This window comes from Amphibalanus amphitrite, unplaced genomic scaffold, assembly GCF_019059575.1.
Source record: "Amphibalanus amphitrite isolate SeventyFive unplaced genomic scaffold, NRLGWU_Aamphi_draft 000195F_arrow, whole genome shotgun sequence".
Taxonomy (NCBI): Eukaryota; Metazoa; Arthropoda; class Thecostraca; order Balanomorpha; family Balanidae; genus Amphibalanus; species Amphibalanus amphitrite.
In genome coordinates, this window is record NW_024881690.1 from 458,278 (window position 1) to 473,563 (window position 15,286).

At 51.8% G+C, this 15,286-nt stretch overlaps 1 protein-coding gene across 1 annotated transcript in view; it reads left to right on the forward strand.

Annotated features, from left to right (window-relative positions):
• The window catches only part of LOC122384657 (ankyrin repeat domain-containing protein SOWAHA-like), a 65,895-nt gene that overhangs the window by 22,970 nt on the left and 27,639 nt on the right, over positions 1-15,286 (forward strand). Inside the window, exon 6 of the mRNA XM_043372262.1 lies at positions 6,501-6,512. Within this exon, the coding sequence (XP_043228197.1) occupies positions 6,501-6,512 (12 nt within the window). The remainder of the gene's footprint in view (positions 1-6,500; positions 6,513-15,286) is intronic.

The following is a 15,286-nucleotide window of genomic DNA, read 5'->3' on the forward strand; positions in this document are numbered from 1 at the left end:
GATCGCAACAAATATGAAAAGGACATAATCAAGGACTTTTCGAAGTTGCCGTCCTATGAGCTAGCTCGATTCAACAGAGAAACGATTGAAAGTGTTAACCCTATTAGTGGCAGGGGGGGGGGGTTGTTTTTATCCACCCCTCAGGTTTTTCGGGAATATCTCCGAAACCGCTGAAGCTACGATGCTGAAATTTTCTGACTTTTCCTAAAACTAAATTGGGCACATTCCCTGAAAATTTCAAGTTCATAACTTTACCAGGGCCGGCTCCAGAGCACTGGGAATTGGGGGGTCCTATTCGTGAAGCGAGTCATTTGGGCGAAGATCACGATGCTGCACCAGTTTTACGAACAGTGAATAAAAGGTATCATGTGATAACATATACAGTTATTGTGCATCCTCTTTTGACACGTTTTTGCTATAATAGGCGGATCCAGGCGTCCAAAAAGGGGGGTTATGTTTTACCTCCCAACATAGGTGCCCTTACACCGCCTATGCATTACCAATACAATTTTAGTCGTTCTCTCATAAGAAAATTATAACATAACAAGACCATTACCACCCTTTTTTGAAACAGTACCAACAAAAACCTTATTTACTATACTTTTTGTGTACCCCCAATCTCAATGATCTGTATCCGCCTATGATTTTTGAAAATGCATATTTTTAGGATCCATGTGAATTCCTGGTTCATTCTCTATCGATCGGCAAAAGTTGCGTTAAGATTGGTTCAGAAACCTGGCCGTGATAAACAGTCTAAAATGTATCTGCAATTTGCCCGTTTTTACCCCCCTCTACCCCCCTATTGACATTTCTTAATTTTTATTTTTTAGAAATGTAGATCACGTTGAGCGAAATCGAATGCCGTTTGAATTTTGAAAATCGGCCCGTTAGATCTCGAGATATCAAGGGGGGGTCGTAAACAGCCCCCCCCCTGCCACTAATAGGGGGTAGCCAGGAGCCTGCCACTAATAGGGTTAAGGATAGCCAACCGGGTTTCATCGTTCGAGAGAGTGCTACTTGGGCTCTTAGGCCTTGTTGTGGGCCACAATCAGCAGTCCAGCGCCGGCCGTGAGGACGCAGTACTCTGCCGCGCCGGCCTCCACGTGAGGAGCCCGGCCTGACCTATCGGTGACACCAGCAGCCACGACCAGGTGCCGATACTGGCAACTCTCCAGAGCCGGAGGAAGTATTTAATCCCTGCGACACTGTTTATGGAAATGAGCTGGAGCCGCTGATGGCATAATTAGCCCGCCGCAAACGGGCACTGCGAATCAGTGACAGGTGGTGGACAGGGCGCAGTTGTCGATGGTTTATCGGTATCCGGTACCCCGTCCCTGTCAATTCAACTGACGGAGAACATTGCGCACTTCTTGATTGCAATATTCCAGAGGTGGGCGAGCGTTTGCCTGATCTGCATGCTTTGTCTGATGGAAGTGGTTTTAATAGCGCTGGGCTAGGGAGGAGAGACGCTTGATGAGTTTGCTGCTTTTCTGGGTAGAGAGCCTTGCATCCGTAATGGTTTGTGGTATAGAGTGTCAAACTGTAGCGAACACGTTCTTATGAAGGTGAAGTGTCGTTTCTTTGGTGCGCGGTAGCACATCCCGGCCCAGCTGAGACAACACATCCGCAGTTCGACTGAGGATACCCGTGTGTGTGCTACTGTGGCTCGTGGCAGCCCCTCTCGGTCCGACTGAGGAGGAGCTCGTGTGTGCCACTGTGGCTCGCGGCAGCCCCTCCCTCACCGACTGCCGCTCGCTGGCCGCCGTCCCGCGGCGCGTGTTCACCCGTCGGTCGGTCGTCGCGCCTTCGGCAGCTGTGTTATCGTAGCTCCGCGTCGACAGGCCGCCCGGGCCCGTCCGCGCGCCGGGACGTCCGCCTGCTCACGGAGCTGATTGAGCTGTTAAGACACGTGTCACCAGTGTGTCACAGAGGTCGGCATCGGGAATGTTTGGGTCAAGTGAAGCGTGCAATCCTTTGTGCCGCTGAGTGGCCTGCAGCGCGACGGGACGGGCGTGCTACATGCACCGGCGACAGTGTTCAGATGGCTTCTAATCGCTACGTGCTTGTCTTGGATGGAGTACAAGCACAACCGTACCAGCTGTTGGTCGTATGTTTGCCAATGACTGGCAAATGCCGACTTGTTCACTATTAGGATCCTACGCGCCACTGATTACGAATATAGGTAATGATACAAAATGCTGTTAGACCGTAGACGGTATGGGCATGTTCGAGCCTCGGGATTGATAGCCTCTACCCTCCGTTTTTTTTTGCATCAATTCTTTTGAACATATTATTTTGTTTGGTGTACTTAACGTCATCACTATTTGCCAGGCTATGATTTTTGAATAGTAGAATACTAGGGTGACCCGCGTGCTCCGCAACGCGAAAAGGGATATTTTCGATCGGCGGGTGTTCGGTTGTTCTTGTGTCGGTCGGGTTATCTATCCATTTCGGTCGATTGCTTTTTGACGGCTAAACGTTTTGGTTTGTGGAAAAAATATCCACCGCATCGAGGTGCCCGTGTCTGATAAGCATGCTTTCCACTTCAGAATCTGTCAAATGTGCTTTATAATTTAGGCGCGTAGTTTCATGACAAATTAAAGGCGTAGATAATTTTCACTAAAAATCGTTTTGCAGAGGTTTGAAACATTTATATTTTTAAGAATACTGTTGCTTGTCATGCAAACGTGATATTTGGATCTTGGAGAGAATTGAATGCTCTTTCCAATGATAGCATTTTCAATTGTCAAACGTATCAGGTTAAGCAGCAAAATCCGTGTAATTATTTAGTGGCACATTTTGGACAACTACCATTTAATTCAGCGATTTTTTCCACATTGTTTTTGATCAATTAGCTTTTCACAATTTTTCCATGAGAGACGGTACATTTTTATTGCTAATAGGCGCTGCTTCAACTCATTCCGTCTGACGATCACCTGAAATTAATATAAATTCCAAAATCCGTCCAAAACGTCCATTTTTCAAAAGAAAGTGCCCTCCCCGGTGCACGTGGCGCGTGCCAACCCCTGCACCGCACACCATTCGATAGGCCGTTCGATTCTCTACACGATGCTGTTTTCCCCGTACCGGTCGGGCCCACGGTTACCGAGATATTGCACCGGGACCGGACCCGTGTCGGGCAAATTTAGCCATTTTCGCCCGTTTTTGCAAGCCGATTTATACATGTAAAGTCTATGACGCGAATTTGCACTTTTCGGGCCCGCGCCACGCGCTCGCTATCGATCCGACCGAGCCGAGACCGCTCAAAGGCACGTTGTCCATCCTTGTTCTATAACTTGCGCAAATTTCAGTGCGGTAGGTGCAACGGTGTGATCTGTAACCCGCGCTACGTAGCACCATGTCGCGACCTCGGTTACAGACAGAAACTACGTCACCTCAAATAGTAATATAGACAAGCGGCTGCGCCACTTGCTTTGCTGCGTGGTAGGAAAAAATTGCGGCACCAGCCAATTTGCTTTCGAATGGTGTTCGATTCAAATCGATGTGTCGTCTAGAAGCATAGATATCGACGGAAATGTGAAGAGATTTAAAAAAGAACTGTTCTGAGGGCTTTGTTGGATGAAATTTGGCTGATACGGGGTCAAGGGGTCAGCCCCGGTCACTTTGGGTCAGGCCAGGTCACATAGGTCACCTCTTGTCCGATGGGATCAGCACGGGCCACTATTCTACTTTTGCCTCCACTACTACCTACCCCTACCCTTACCACTACCACTACCACTACCACTACCCCTACCACTACCCCTACCCCTACCACTACCACTACCACTACCCTTACCACTACCCCTACCCCTACCCCTACCACTACATCTACCCCTACCCCTATCACTACTACTACCCATACTCCTACCCCTACCACTACCCCTACTACTACCCCTACCCCTACTACTACCCCTACCACTACCACTACCCCTACCCCTACCACTACACTACCCCTACCACTACCCCTACCACTACCCCTACCCCTACCAACACCGCTGGGTCATGTCAGGTCACAGAATAATTCGTGCCATTCCATTGCCCTTACTCAATTTTGTCGGAAATGGCGCTTTGTGGCAAATGTGGCGCATTGCGGCAAATGCGGCGCATCTGTACCTATTGTTTGAGCATGCATCTTGGCACCAAATTGCACCCATATCGGACCATATTTGACAAAACTGTGCGAGTTGCGGCAAAAATGGCGCGTTGTGACCAATGTGACGCATTGCGGCAAACGCGGTGCATTTGTAAACTCGTATCACAAACTGTTCCCATCGAACGAAAATCAACACATTCTCTCGCCACTTTTTATTCAAATTAAAAACTTGCCTATCCGCCAATGCGAGGCACTCGCCACCGATCGGCATGCATTTAGCTCACAAAGTTTGTCGACCCCGGCTCTCAATGAAGATCTACGAACCGATCAAAATTTCATTGGCGCTCTTCCAGCGCGTCCCACGCGCGAACCGTGCACCCCAGCGAGTCGGAACCTAGAAAAGGCACTGACCCGCTCTGTCACCTATAAGGTGTGCAAATTTCAACCCCCTACGATATACCGTCTGCCCTGTAGGCCGGCTAAATTGAACCCACTACATGGCGTGGCGGACAGACAAACAAACAAACAGATGGATCCTGTTCAAATAGTAAGATAGATGCAACAATAATTGCCCGAAATCAATGCGTGCTTTCCGGTAATAAAGCTTCCCGCTCATTTCTAAAATTAGGGTAGCCTGGGGGCAAGACGCCCAGATAATTCATTTTCCTAAATAACTTTTGTCCCACGTCACCTGGAAGGCTAAATTTGTGCTCAGGATCAACTCGCCGGCGGGATCACCGTGAGCAGCGGCCTCCCGTCTGAGCCGACTGGGTCCCTCCACCTGATCCTGTTGTCTGTTCTCGGGCCAGCCCCGTGTGACGGTCCGTGACGGTCTGACGCCGTCGGCACGTCCCTATCAGCGCGGCTGACCGGGGTGACGGCCACTGACAGTCAGCGGGTCCATCAACCTCGCCTGTGCCCCTGTCATCTGTACCCCTGTCAGCCGCGCCTGCACCCCTGTCACCTGTCGTGTTCAACCGCCTGGACATGGGAGCAGCTCCAGCAACTACAGTTCGGCCGACAGCCAACCTCTGATCTTACTATCGACACCTAATTATTCGTTTATATTTTCCTTCAATAGTGATCGTCACCATTAGAAGGCTGAATGTGCCCCTAGACTAGTGCAATTGGGAGCGGCACAGCAAATAAAATGATACACAATAGAATATGTGTATTGTTACAATGTGTCACGTCGGTGGTTTTGTCCTGTGTTTTTCTACACGGCCCAGTGGCTGTCACGGCTACCGTCCCCGCCGTATGACCCTCATACAGCGGACATACCCTGCACGTCGAAGGCGGCGCGGCGGCGGCGGCGGCGGTGGGGGCGTGGCCTGGCGCGCGCGCCGCCGCCATTGGCTGCCGGCCCGCCGCGGGCGGGGTCGTGCACGACACTGTGCAATCGGTCACCGTCCGTGCACGCCGCGTCCGCATCCGTCACCGGGCAGCTCCGACGGACCGGGAGAGACGCGGGACCGCGCCGGCCGGCCGGCCCATGTTCCGATAGGGAGAGGAGTGGGCGCCCTCCTTCGCATGATAAGACCTTCTCCTGTACCCACGAGGGGAGCCACTGTCCGTTTCTTCACATGGGGGATCGCATTGTTTAGACGTTTCCCTTCTCTATGCAGAAATACAGCTCTTGGGTTACTCCATCTCTACATTGAAACGCGACGGCCTACGGTACACACTTGAGGATCACGCTGCCCCGTGCACCAACGACTGCATTGCGTCTTCTCTTTGAAACACGATTCGACATCACGGAAAGATAGACTTCTGCGCACATAATCTTTTCCGAAGTGCCTCTGTTCATAGCCATTGCTTTTAGTAATTTCATTGAAGAGTTCCACGCCGATGACCTCTGATGCACGGCCACCCTAAAATCATTTCGCAGATCACGTGCATGTAATTTTCGATTTGATACTGCCCTTGTCACACTGTACACATACTGCAGCCATGGACATGCTTCTATCCTTCCATCCAACGTTTACATCAAGCAAAAATGTAAACCTGAGTCAGGTTGCACCTTGCAGTGTCACGTAAAACTGCAGTCTGCAGAGATGAATGAGACTGCATTTTGTGTGTTGCAGTGCACAAACCATTTTAGGACGATGGGATTAGTTTGACCCGAAAACTTCTCTGACTTTTATTCGTAAGTGTGCCTTGGCTTGTCAGTTATTATCCTACAAACATTTCAATTTATGTGTGTTTAAATTATAGCTATTGCTGCTCTTTTCTGAAGTTGCCATTATCTCGCTTAATGTGTATTTTTCCCTCACAAATAATGCTGAATTGTCGCCAATTGACCAGCATGTGCTACTCGCATGCTGGTGATCGTGCTCGTCCGCTATTCCACGCCAGTGAGAGGAACAGTAACTGACGTTTGTTTTCTCTCTTTTCATGTGCTGTGCAGGACTTCATCACGGTGAGTACCTCACGCTGTCACGAGAGCTCCCTGCACGAGAGCTCCCTGCACGAGAGCTCCCTGCACGAGAGCTCCCTGCACGAGAGCTCCCTGCACGAGAGCTCCCTGACACACTTTGCCTCGTGTTGTCAGGAGAGTGCCTCATGCACACCGGCTCACGGTGTCGCAGGGTACCCCGCACGCAACTTCCTACCTGGCTCCAGCGGCGGGAAGCGTCTCGTTGGGTCCATCTTTATTTATTTGTAAATGTATCATGTCTTGTTGTTGCTATTCCATCTCTTGTGGATATCCAGTTTCACACATTGTCGGTATTGGTCCCACGTTCGACGTTCTGCTGGGTGCCCCGCTCCTAACGGATAACTATCTTCCCGTCACCGGTGTCACGGTTGCTATCTAACTACATACAATATTGCCATTTGTTCCCAATACTTTATGCTGCGCCACCGATGGTGACAATGCTGTTGTCCGTCTTTTCTCTTCATGATTGTTCTGTTTCCCAATGGTTGACTCACTTTCTCGGTCTCAATGGCTATATTCATTATCATTACCCAATACTCAATGCTCATTCACCGAGCGAGATTTCTTGGAAGATTTCTTCCCTTCTCCTTTAAAATATACCATTTGTTTCCTTCATTTGTTTTGGGAAATTTATAATTGTGTGGAAATATATCTTGCGCTTACATTGCTAAACGATACATTTAATTTTTAAGAAACTAAATGGGGTCACTAAGTCAGATCTGAACGCGTTCTCTAAAAAAATGTAAAAGACGCCCCGAAACACGCTCCAAAGCCGCTCCATCTTTTTTTATAATTACGGTGCAAGCGAAGCGAGCGGAGTCACGTAGAATAACGGAAATTTCTGAGTATGAGCGGCCGGCCGGCCGGCCAGCTATGGTCACGCTTTTACGAGGCTTATATCTCAGCAACCACTTGACCGATTTGCATGCGGTAATTTTTATAGGGTAGCTTCATTCCTTCTTAAAAGTATTGAACTATTCCCGATGCATGTGGGTGACTCCTTATGCACGTGCCACTTGCAAAACGAAGAGGTGTCAGTTTTGTAATCGTTGCAATATCTCGGTAACTACTTGGCCGATTACGCTGGAATTTGGCATGTAGCTGGCACCTACTAGGCAATGCATTGATATCCATGTGCCAGAGTTAGGGTGCTGCTGCACGTGTGCACGTGCAGGGGTCGTTTCCAGATCTCGAGAACGGCTGGACTGATGGCGCTCAAATTTGGTACACGATTAGGGAGCAGTTAGTAGGGTGCCGTGCACAAGTCAGTTGGGACCCATTTTGCACGTGCGCACGTGCAAGGTGCCGCTTCCAGATCTCGAGAACGGCTGGGCCGATTGTGCTCAAAGTTGGCACATCGCTAGAGACCGGTTAGTAGGGTGCCGTGCACAAGTCAGTTGGAGATACCCCCTCGAAATTTCGCACGTGCATGGCTTACCCTCTCGCTCGCTCCGTTAGTCGCCCCAAAAGGCGTTTTACTGGTGAATAGAAGACATCATTTTAGAAGACAGCATTTTTTGGATGTTTAAAGTTCATATGACCAACGTCACATTTAATGGAAATAGGAAGCCTGATAGTGGTTTGCTTCCTGACGTTTTTCGTCTTCGATTTCTTGATGCGTTGAAAATAGCAGTTGTAGGTTATTTATCCGTTCTGCTGAGATTACTCCTGTTTACGTGTAATGACAATTGATTTAATCTAGCGAATTCAAATTAATTTTTGGGCTTTGGCTCATGAGAATGGGGTAAAAATTTGTCGGAAATCAGCAATTATATTTTTTTGTGCCGATTGTTTTCTATCATCGCAGAAAATTAGGAGGTGGTTGTGGAAGGATCCAGTGGCGCAGCCAGGATTTCGTTTCGGGGGGGTCATCGCCTCCAAAGCGGGCCCCCTAGTGTACGGGCCCCCCACCCATTTTTCAGAATCTCTCCATATTTCATACGCATTCTGCTGAGCGGGCCCCCTTTACCTGCACGATAACCCTGAGCGAGTTTGAATCAGAAAATTTGGATAGAACAATAGCTCGGTAGTTAATCACCCGGTGTTCAATTTTTACGCAAATTGACCACCACAGAAATATGTTACTATGACGTATGTATTCGTATCTTTCGAGGCCGAAATGTGCCCTTTCCGCAATATGTATAGCATATAATGCAATCAGAACTGTTGCCTGCTTCTGTCGGACAAAGCATTGTGCCTTTATTCTTCTTCATTACGTGAATTCGCTCACAAGAAGTTTTAACCCTCGCCGGCACATGGGGAGGGGTTGATGCAACCCCCCTAAGGTTTTTTTTTTCGCGAATAACTCGCGTTAAAAGCGGCTGGTCGCGACGTAACTTTCAGTACCCTCGCGTTCATCAATTTTACACCTACCCTAGAAATTTAATGACCCTTACCCAAATGAACTTTGAGCTGTGACCTACTTTCCGAGACCATGTTTGGCCAGAATCGCGGTTCGGCATATGCCGGCTCGCATTAGCCGCGCATTTGCAGTCCTTTCGTGGATTCCAGCGTTCAAACATGTGATTTGATGATGCTCCCATGCATAAGGGTGGATGTCAACGTCACCTGAAGGTCAGGTCAGGTCACTGACCTATGATGACCTCGGTACACTTTTTTCAATTTATGCATGTTTCTAGGCTAGCTTTTTTGGAACTGAATTCCAATTTAACAACCATTTGAACATTTAAGAAGTAGTTCTGGTGCCTTCGTAACATGTTACAAAGCTGTCAGAGGCGGTTGACACGTAGGTAGGTACTACGAATACCCGGCGGGACCACTACTGGTTGACCTGACCTGACCTGACCCGACCTGGCCTAACTGCATAAAGACATCATCTGTGATCAAAACTGACATAATATTCGTGATCAGCACCCCGACAAAAAACCTATAGCAGCCACATTTTACGACGTTCTAACAGGTCCCGATTTTCCCGACATTTGGGTCATTGACCTGACCTGGAAGGTCAACCAGTGACCTAGGACCTTGGAATTGGGTATTATCGGCTTCCTCTCGTCACGGGCAACACGCTCGTTTTTTTTTCCGCGAAGCTCTAGCTCGATCATACGCCAAACGCGAGGAAGGGGGTCGTACCCTCCCTCCCTTGTGCCGTCGAAGGACGCAAAATGGCCTGAGCCGGCGAGGGTTAACGTGCTCACATGGGTCATGTATTGCCTTGGGCCAGGTTTGAATTGTGGTGTGGTGATGTGGTGACGTAGATTCTGTCTGTCACCGTGGTCCCGGCATGGTGTTACTTATCCCGGGGTAGGTACAGGCCAGACCGTTGCACCTACGTTAGTGCGCTGAACTTTGCGCAACTTATAGAACAAGGATGGGGAACGTGCCTGTGAGGGGTCTCAGCTCGATCGGGCTGGTGGTGAGCACATGGCGCGTGCTCAATAAGTGCAAACTCGCGTCATAGACTTTACAGGCTTGCAAAATTGGGCGAAAATGGCTAAATTTGACCGACACGGGTCCGGTCCCCGTGCAGTATCTCGGTAACCGTGGGTCCGATCGGCATGGGGAACAATGAGGATCGAACGGGCTATCGAATGGTGAGCGGTGCAGGGATGGCACGCGCCACGTGCACCCGTGAGGGCACTTATGCTTGAAAAATTGACGTTTCGGACGGATTTTGGACTTAATGCTATTTTCGGGTGACTGTCAGACGGAGCGGGTTTATTAACCCGCTTTGATTAAACCCGCATTGATTAAAACACCGCATTGATTAAAAACAATGTGGAACAAATCGCTGGAGAAAATGGTTTTTGTTCATGACTTACTTAATTACACGGCATTTGCTGCATAACCTGATACGTTTGACAATTAAAAATGGCATCGTTGGAAAGAGCATTCAATTTTTTCCAAGATCCAATCATCGCTTTTGCAAGACGAGCAACAGTATTCTTAAAAAGATAAATTTTCAAACCTCTACATGACAATTCATCTATGGCTCTCATTTTTCAATGACCTACGTCAACCTATGCTATAAAATACACTTGACAAGTTCTGTAGTAGACGTATGGTTATCAGACACGAGCATCTCGATGCGATGGATGTTTTTTTCCAAACCAAAATGCTTAGCCGTCAAAAGACAACCGACCGAAATGTATACATGACCCACGGACACAAGACCAACCAAACGCCCACCGATCGAAAATATCCCTTATTCGCGTTGCGGAGCAAGCGGGTCACCCCATCCACCCGGAGGGCCCGGGCCCCATCCACAGGGGGCTGGTTCCCGTCCACACGAGGGCCCGGGCTCCGTTCACCCGGGGCTCCGGGCCCCGTCCACCCGGGGCTCCGGGGCCCGTCCATCAGAGGGCCCGGGCCCCGTTCTCCCGGGGCCCGGGTCCAATCCACCCGGGGCCCGGGCCCCGTTCTCCCGGGGGTCCGGGCCCCGTCCACCCGGGCCCCGACCCCATCCACCTGGGGCCCGGGCCCCGTCCACCCGAGGGTCCGGGCCCCGTTCTCCCGGGGCCCGGGTCCAATCCACCCGGGGCCCGGGCCCCGTCCACCCAGGGCCGGACCCCATCCACCCGGGGCCCGGGCCCCGTTCTCCCGGGGACCCGGCCCCATCCACCCGGGGGCCCGGGCCCCATTCACCCGAGGGCCCGGGCCCTATCCCCACGGGGGCCCGGGCCACGTCCACCTGGGCTCCGAGTCCGGGCCCCGTTCTCCCGGGGGCCCGGGCCCCGTCCACCCGGGGCCCGTACTCCCGGGGCCCGAACCCATCCACCGGGGGCCCGGGCCCCGTCCACCCGGGGGTCCGGGCCCCATCCACCCGCAGTCTGGGCCCCGTCCACCCGGGGCCCGGGCCCGTTCTCCCGAGGGCCTGGGCCCCATCCACCGGGGGGTCCGGGCCCCGTCCACCCGGGGCTCGGGGCCCGTTCTCCCGGGGGCCCGGGCTCCGTCCACCCGGGGCTCCGGGGCCCGTTCTCCCGGGGGCCCGGGCTCCGTCCACCCGGGGCTCCGGGGCCCGTTCTCCCGGGGGCCCGGACCCATCCACCGGGGCCCTCAGGCCTACCCCTCACCCGTGATGTCCCAGTACCTAGGCACTTTACTTTTCGAAGCGGACCCGTCCGATTATGTAGATTAGGATCTCTCTCTCTCTCTCTCTCTCTCTCTCTCTCTCTCTCTCTCTCTCTCTCTCTCTCCTCTCTCTCTCTCTCTCTCTCTCTCTCCTCTCTCTCTCTCTCTCTCTCTCTCTCTCTCTCTCTCTCTCTCTCTCTCTCTCTCTCTCTCTCTCTCTCTCTCTCCTCTCTCTCTCTCTCTCTCTCCTCTCTCTCTCTCCTTTCTCGAGCGGGCCCCTGACAGAAATTTCGGGGGGGTCAGCTGACCCTCTGACCCCCCCCCCCCCTGGCTGCGCCACTGGAAGGATCATAATGCAGCATTTCACCTTAAAGCGACTTCAATGGCCTATAGGCATTGAAGCCGCTATTTGTGAACTATAGTTCACAATAGCGACCACGTGTTCCCTCGCCGTTCACCGTTAAATCCATGTCCGCTTCAGTCTTCCGTTTTCTTCGGTGTGATTAATTTCCGTGTATTCCAATACTGGCACATGACTAAACCAACAAACCGTGTGTTCAGTACCATGTTTCTTCCGATTCACGCCTGATGCCTGAGGTGCAGCTTACAATGTTAACAACCCGTGTCGTCCGTTATCATTGATGGCTGCAGGCTCTTAGCATGCATATTTAGGATCCTGGACGGTTGTAACCCGTGTCATTGTGCATTATTTCGCCGTTTGGCCACTCTATCGCAGTCCCACTGGGCTTCTTTGCATTGCAGCTTGAAGCATTGTCATTATGTCATAATGGTGTGCCATTGCAATCACAAAAGACGGGCGAAAGTCGTGACTGTGGTGCTAGAAAAATCGGCGTGAAAATCGCTGTCACTCGACCCGTAATGGCCGGCGTACCAGCCAGCTGCAGAGGGGTCCGCTGCATAGATCTCAGCGGGAACAAAGGACCGTCGTTACGATCTGCTCGGCTGTGATAGTGCGATCTACCGATATGGAATGATCACCGCTCAGCCCAGCCAGTTGTACAGAACGTGATTTATACCGGCTGCCTCGGAGCACGCGTTCTGTGAAGTGATACTGACTGCGCTGAGGATTGATGAGCATCTCATCTTACTTTTGTTATAGTATTTGTCAAAATTGATGTTTTTTTTTTTGTTCAATGAAACTTTATTGTTTATTTATAGACGTTTATTGACTGAAAGTGAAGGAAAGACTCCGAAGCAGTTGCCCTCGGGCCTTATGGACAACGAAACATTGCATTGCACAATGCACAGTAAGGTGAATATGAGTTACAACGTAAACGTGCCGAGGTGTTCAAACTGACACAAAGTAATATGGTGTCCCCTCCCCAACTATGGTTGAACTGTGTCGTTCCCAGTCAGCCACCCAGGACTCCGAACCCATCATCGCGCGAGTCCGGCGTCTTCTCTGCAATCTCGATCTGTCTGCATTCTTCAACAGGCAACGACGGGATCAGCGTCAGCATGTTCCGCACCTTCTTTTGGGGCATGGGTCACGTCCTGTTGGACATAGTCAACTCCAGCCTGACGACCAGCAACGTGCCCGGCCCCTGGAAACATGCAATGGTAACGCCAATCCCAAAAGGACAAGGACCATCGGAGCCAGCAAACACTCGCCCGATCTCCATCCTGCCGGCGATAATGAAGGTTGTTGAGCGGGTCGTCCAGCGCCAGCTGGTGCAGTACTTGGAGGCCAACCAGCTCCTGTCAACCACCCAACATGGCTACCGCAGCGGCCGCAGCACCGAGACGGCACTCAGCGTCATCACCGACCGTGCGCTGGAGGCGATGGACGCTGGAGAGGTGTCGATCCTGGTGCTGTTGGACCTCTCCAAATGTTTTGACGTTGTGCCGCACGGGAGACTGCTGGATAAGCTCGCACTGTATGGGGTAGATACCGAGTGGTTCGGCAACTACCTAAGCGGACACACTCAGCAGGTGCAGATGGCCAGTGGTGACGGTGGATACGTGCGGTCGAGTGTCAAGTCAAACACAATTGGCGTGTTCCAAGGCGGATCGTTAAGTTGTATGTTGTATTCGGTGTTTGCAAACGAAATGTGTCTGTACCTGCCTGACGGTGTCACAATCGTGCAATATGCAGACGATACTCAACTTCTTGTGAGCGGTAAAAAGCGTGACTTGGCACAGGTCATCCAACGCATGGAGCAGGCGCTAGAGTGTCTCTTCCAGTGGTTCTGCGCAAACACTATGAAGCTAAACACCGCTAAGACGCAGGTCCTTGTACTAGGAACCCCCGCTATGCTGCGAGGACTGCCGCCTGTCACACTGACTGCCATGGGTGCTGTTATTCCGGACTCTAGAGTTGTCAAAAATCTCGGAGTGGTCATGGACAATCATCTCAGCTTCAGGTCGCACATCGATTATGTGACAGCTAAGTGTACTGGTGTCCTAATCGGTCTGATGCACGCCAAGCACGTTATACCGAAGGCCTCTCTGCCTGTGGTAGTAGAAGCGCTCGTGAACTCCGTTATCAGATATTGCTTCTCGCTATACGGTACGTGCACCGCTACTCAGATTCATCGTGTGCAGAAACTGCTGAACTTCGGTGCTCGAGTTATTAGCGGCCGTCGTAAATACGACCACATCAGTGACGTTCTGTGCGACTTGGAGTGGTTGAATGCCCCTAACCTTGCTAAGTACCATCGCATCAGTTTGGTGCACAGGGTCACTACGACTGGAAAGCCGGAAGCGATCGCACAAACCATCGGTGACACCCTGCGTCACTCGTACGAGACGCGCAGAGCTGCCGACCACGCGCTGCCGAGAATCCGCACGGAAGCCGGTCGCCGGCGGCTCTGTTATAGCGCAGTGCGTGAGTACGACTCTCTGCCGTTTGACGTCACCGTGCGAAACTTTCGGCGCCAGCTCAAAAAGCATCTATTGAAAGAACAGTGTGAGGCGCATGGTTAGCTCAGGTCGAGTGGTTGAGTGCTGCTTTTTATGCCTGGTCTTTTACTTGTGTTGTAAATGTTTGACGTGTGCCAATGAAAAACCATGCACCATGGATTTGTCATGAATATATTATCTGTATCTGTATCTGTATCTGCCCCCTCTCTGCAATCTGCTCCGCTCGCCCAGACGCGCTGTTTACTGCCCCGTTAGCGCCGCGCCGGGCCCCCGGCCGACCGCCGTCTTCGGGGCCCGTGCAGCGACGCGCGCCCTGCACTGGCGTCTGCAAGATTAATGCCCGAGATGCGGCGCCGGAGCGGGGACACGGTTTTCGCATTTGGCCGGCCGGGCCCGGATTAGGCTACCGTCTCGGCGCCGGACTGTTTTTCCCACTCGGCGGTGGGGACGCGCCGATGCTCTCTGACTCCGCTCTGGTCCCGCTGCCCGCTCTGAATCCGCTCCGACTCCGCTCTGACTCTTCTGACTCTGCTCTGGTCCCGCTGCCCCGCTCTGCAATGCCGCTCTGACCCCGCTATGATGCCGCTGCTCCGCTCTGACTCCGCTTTGGTCCCGCTGCCCCGCTCTTGTACCGCACTGACTCTAATATGGTTCGCTCTGAGCCTCTGCCGGTTGTGCCCGCTCACCGGACTGGATGCTGGTTCCGCTCTGTGGCCTTCCTCCGTCGCTGCCCCCGCAGCTACAAAGTACTCTTGCATTGCACTTCCTCGGCGGTCACTAGCGATTTTCTCACACCACATCCACGTACTGTAAATTCAATTTTCATCATACCTGATACCAGA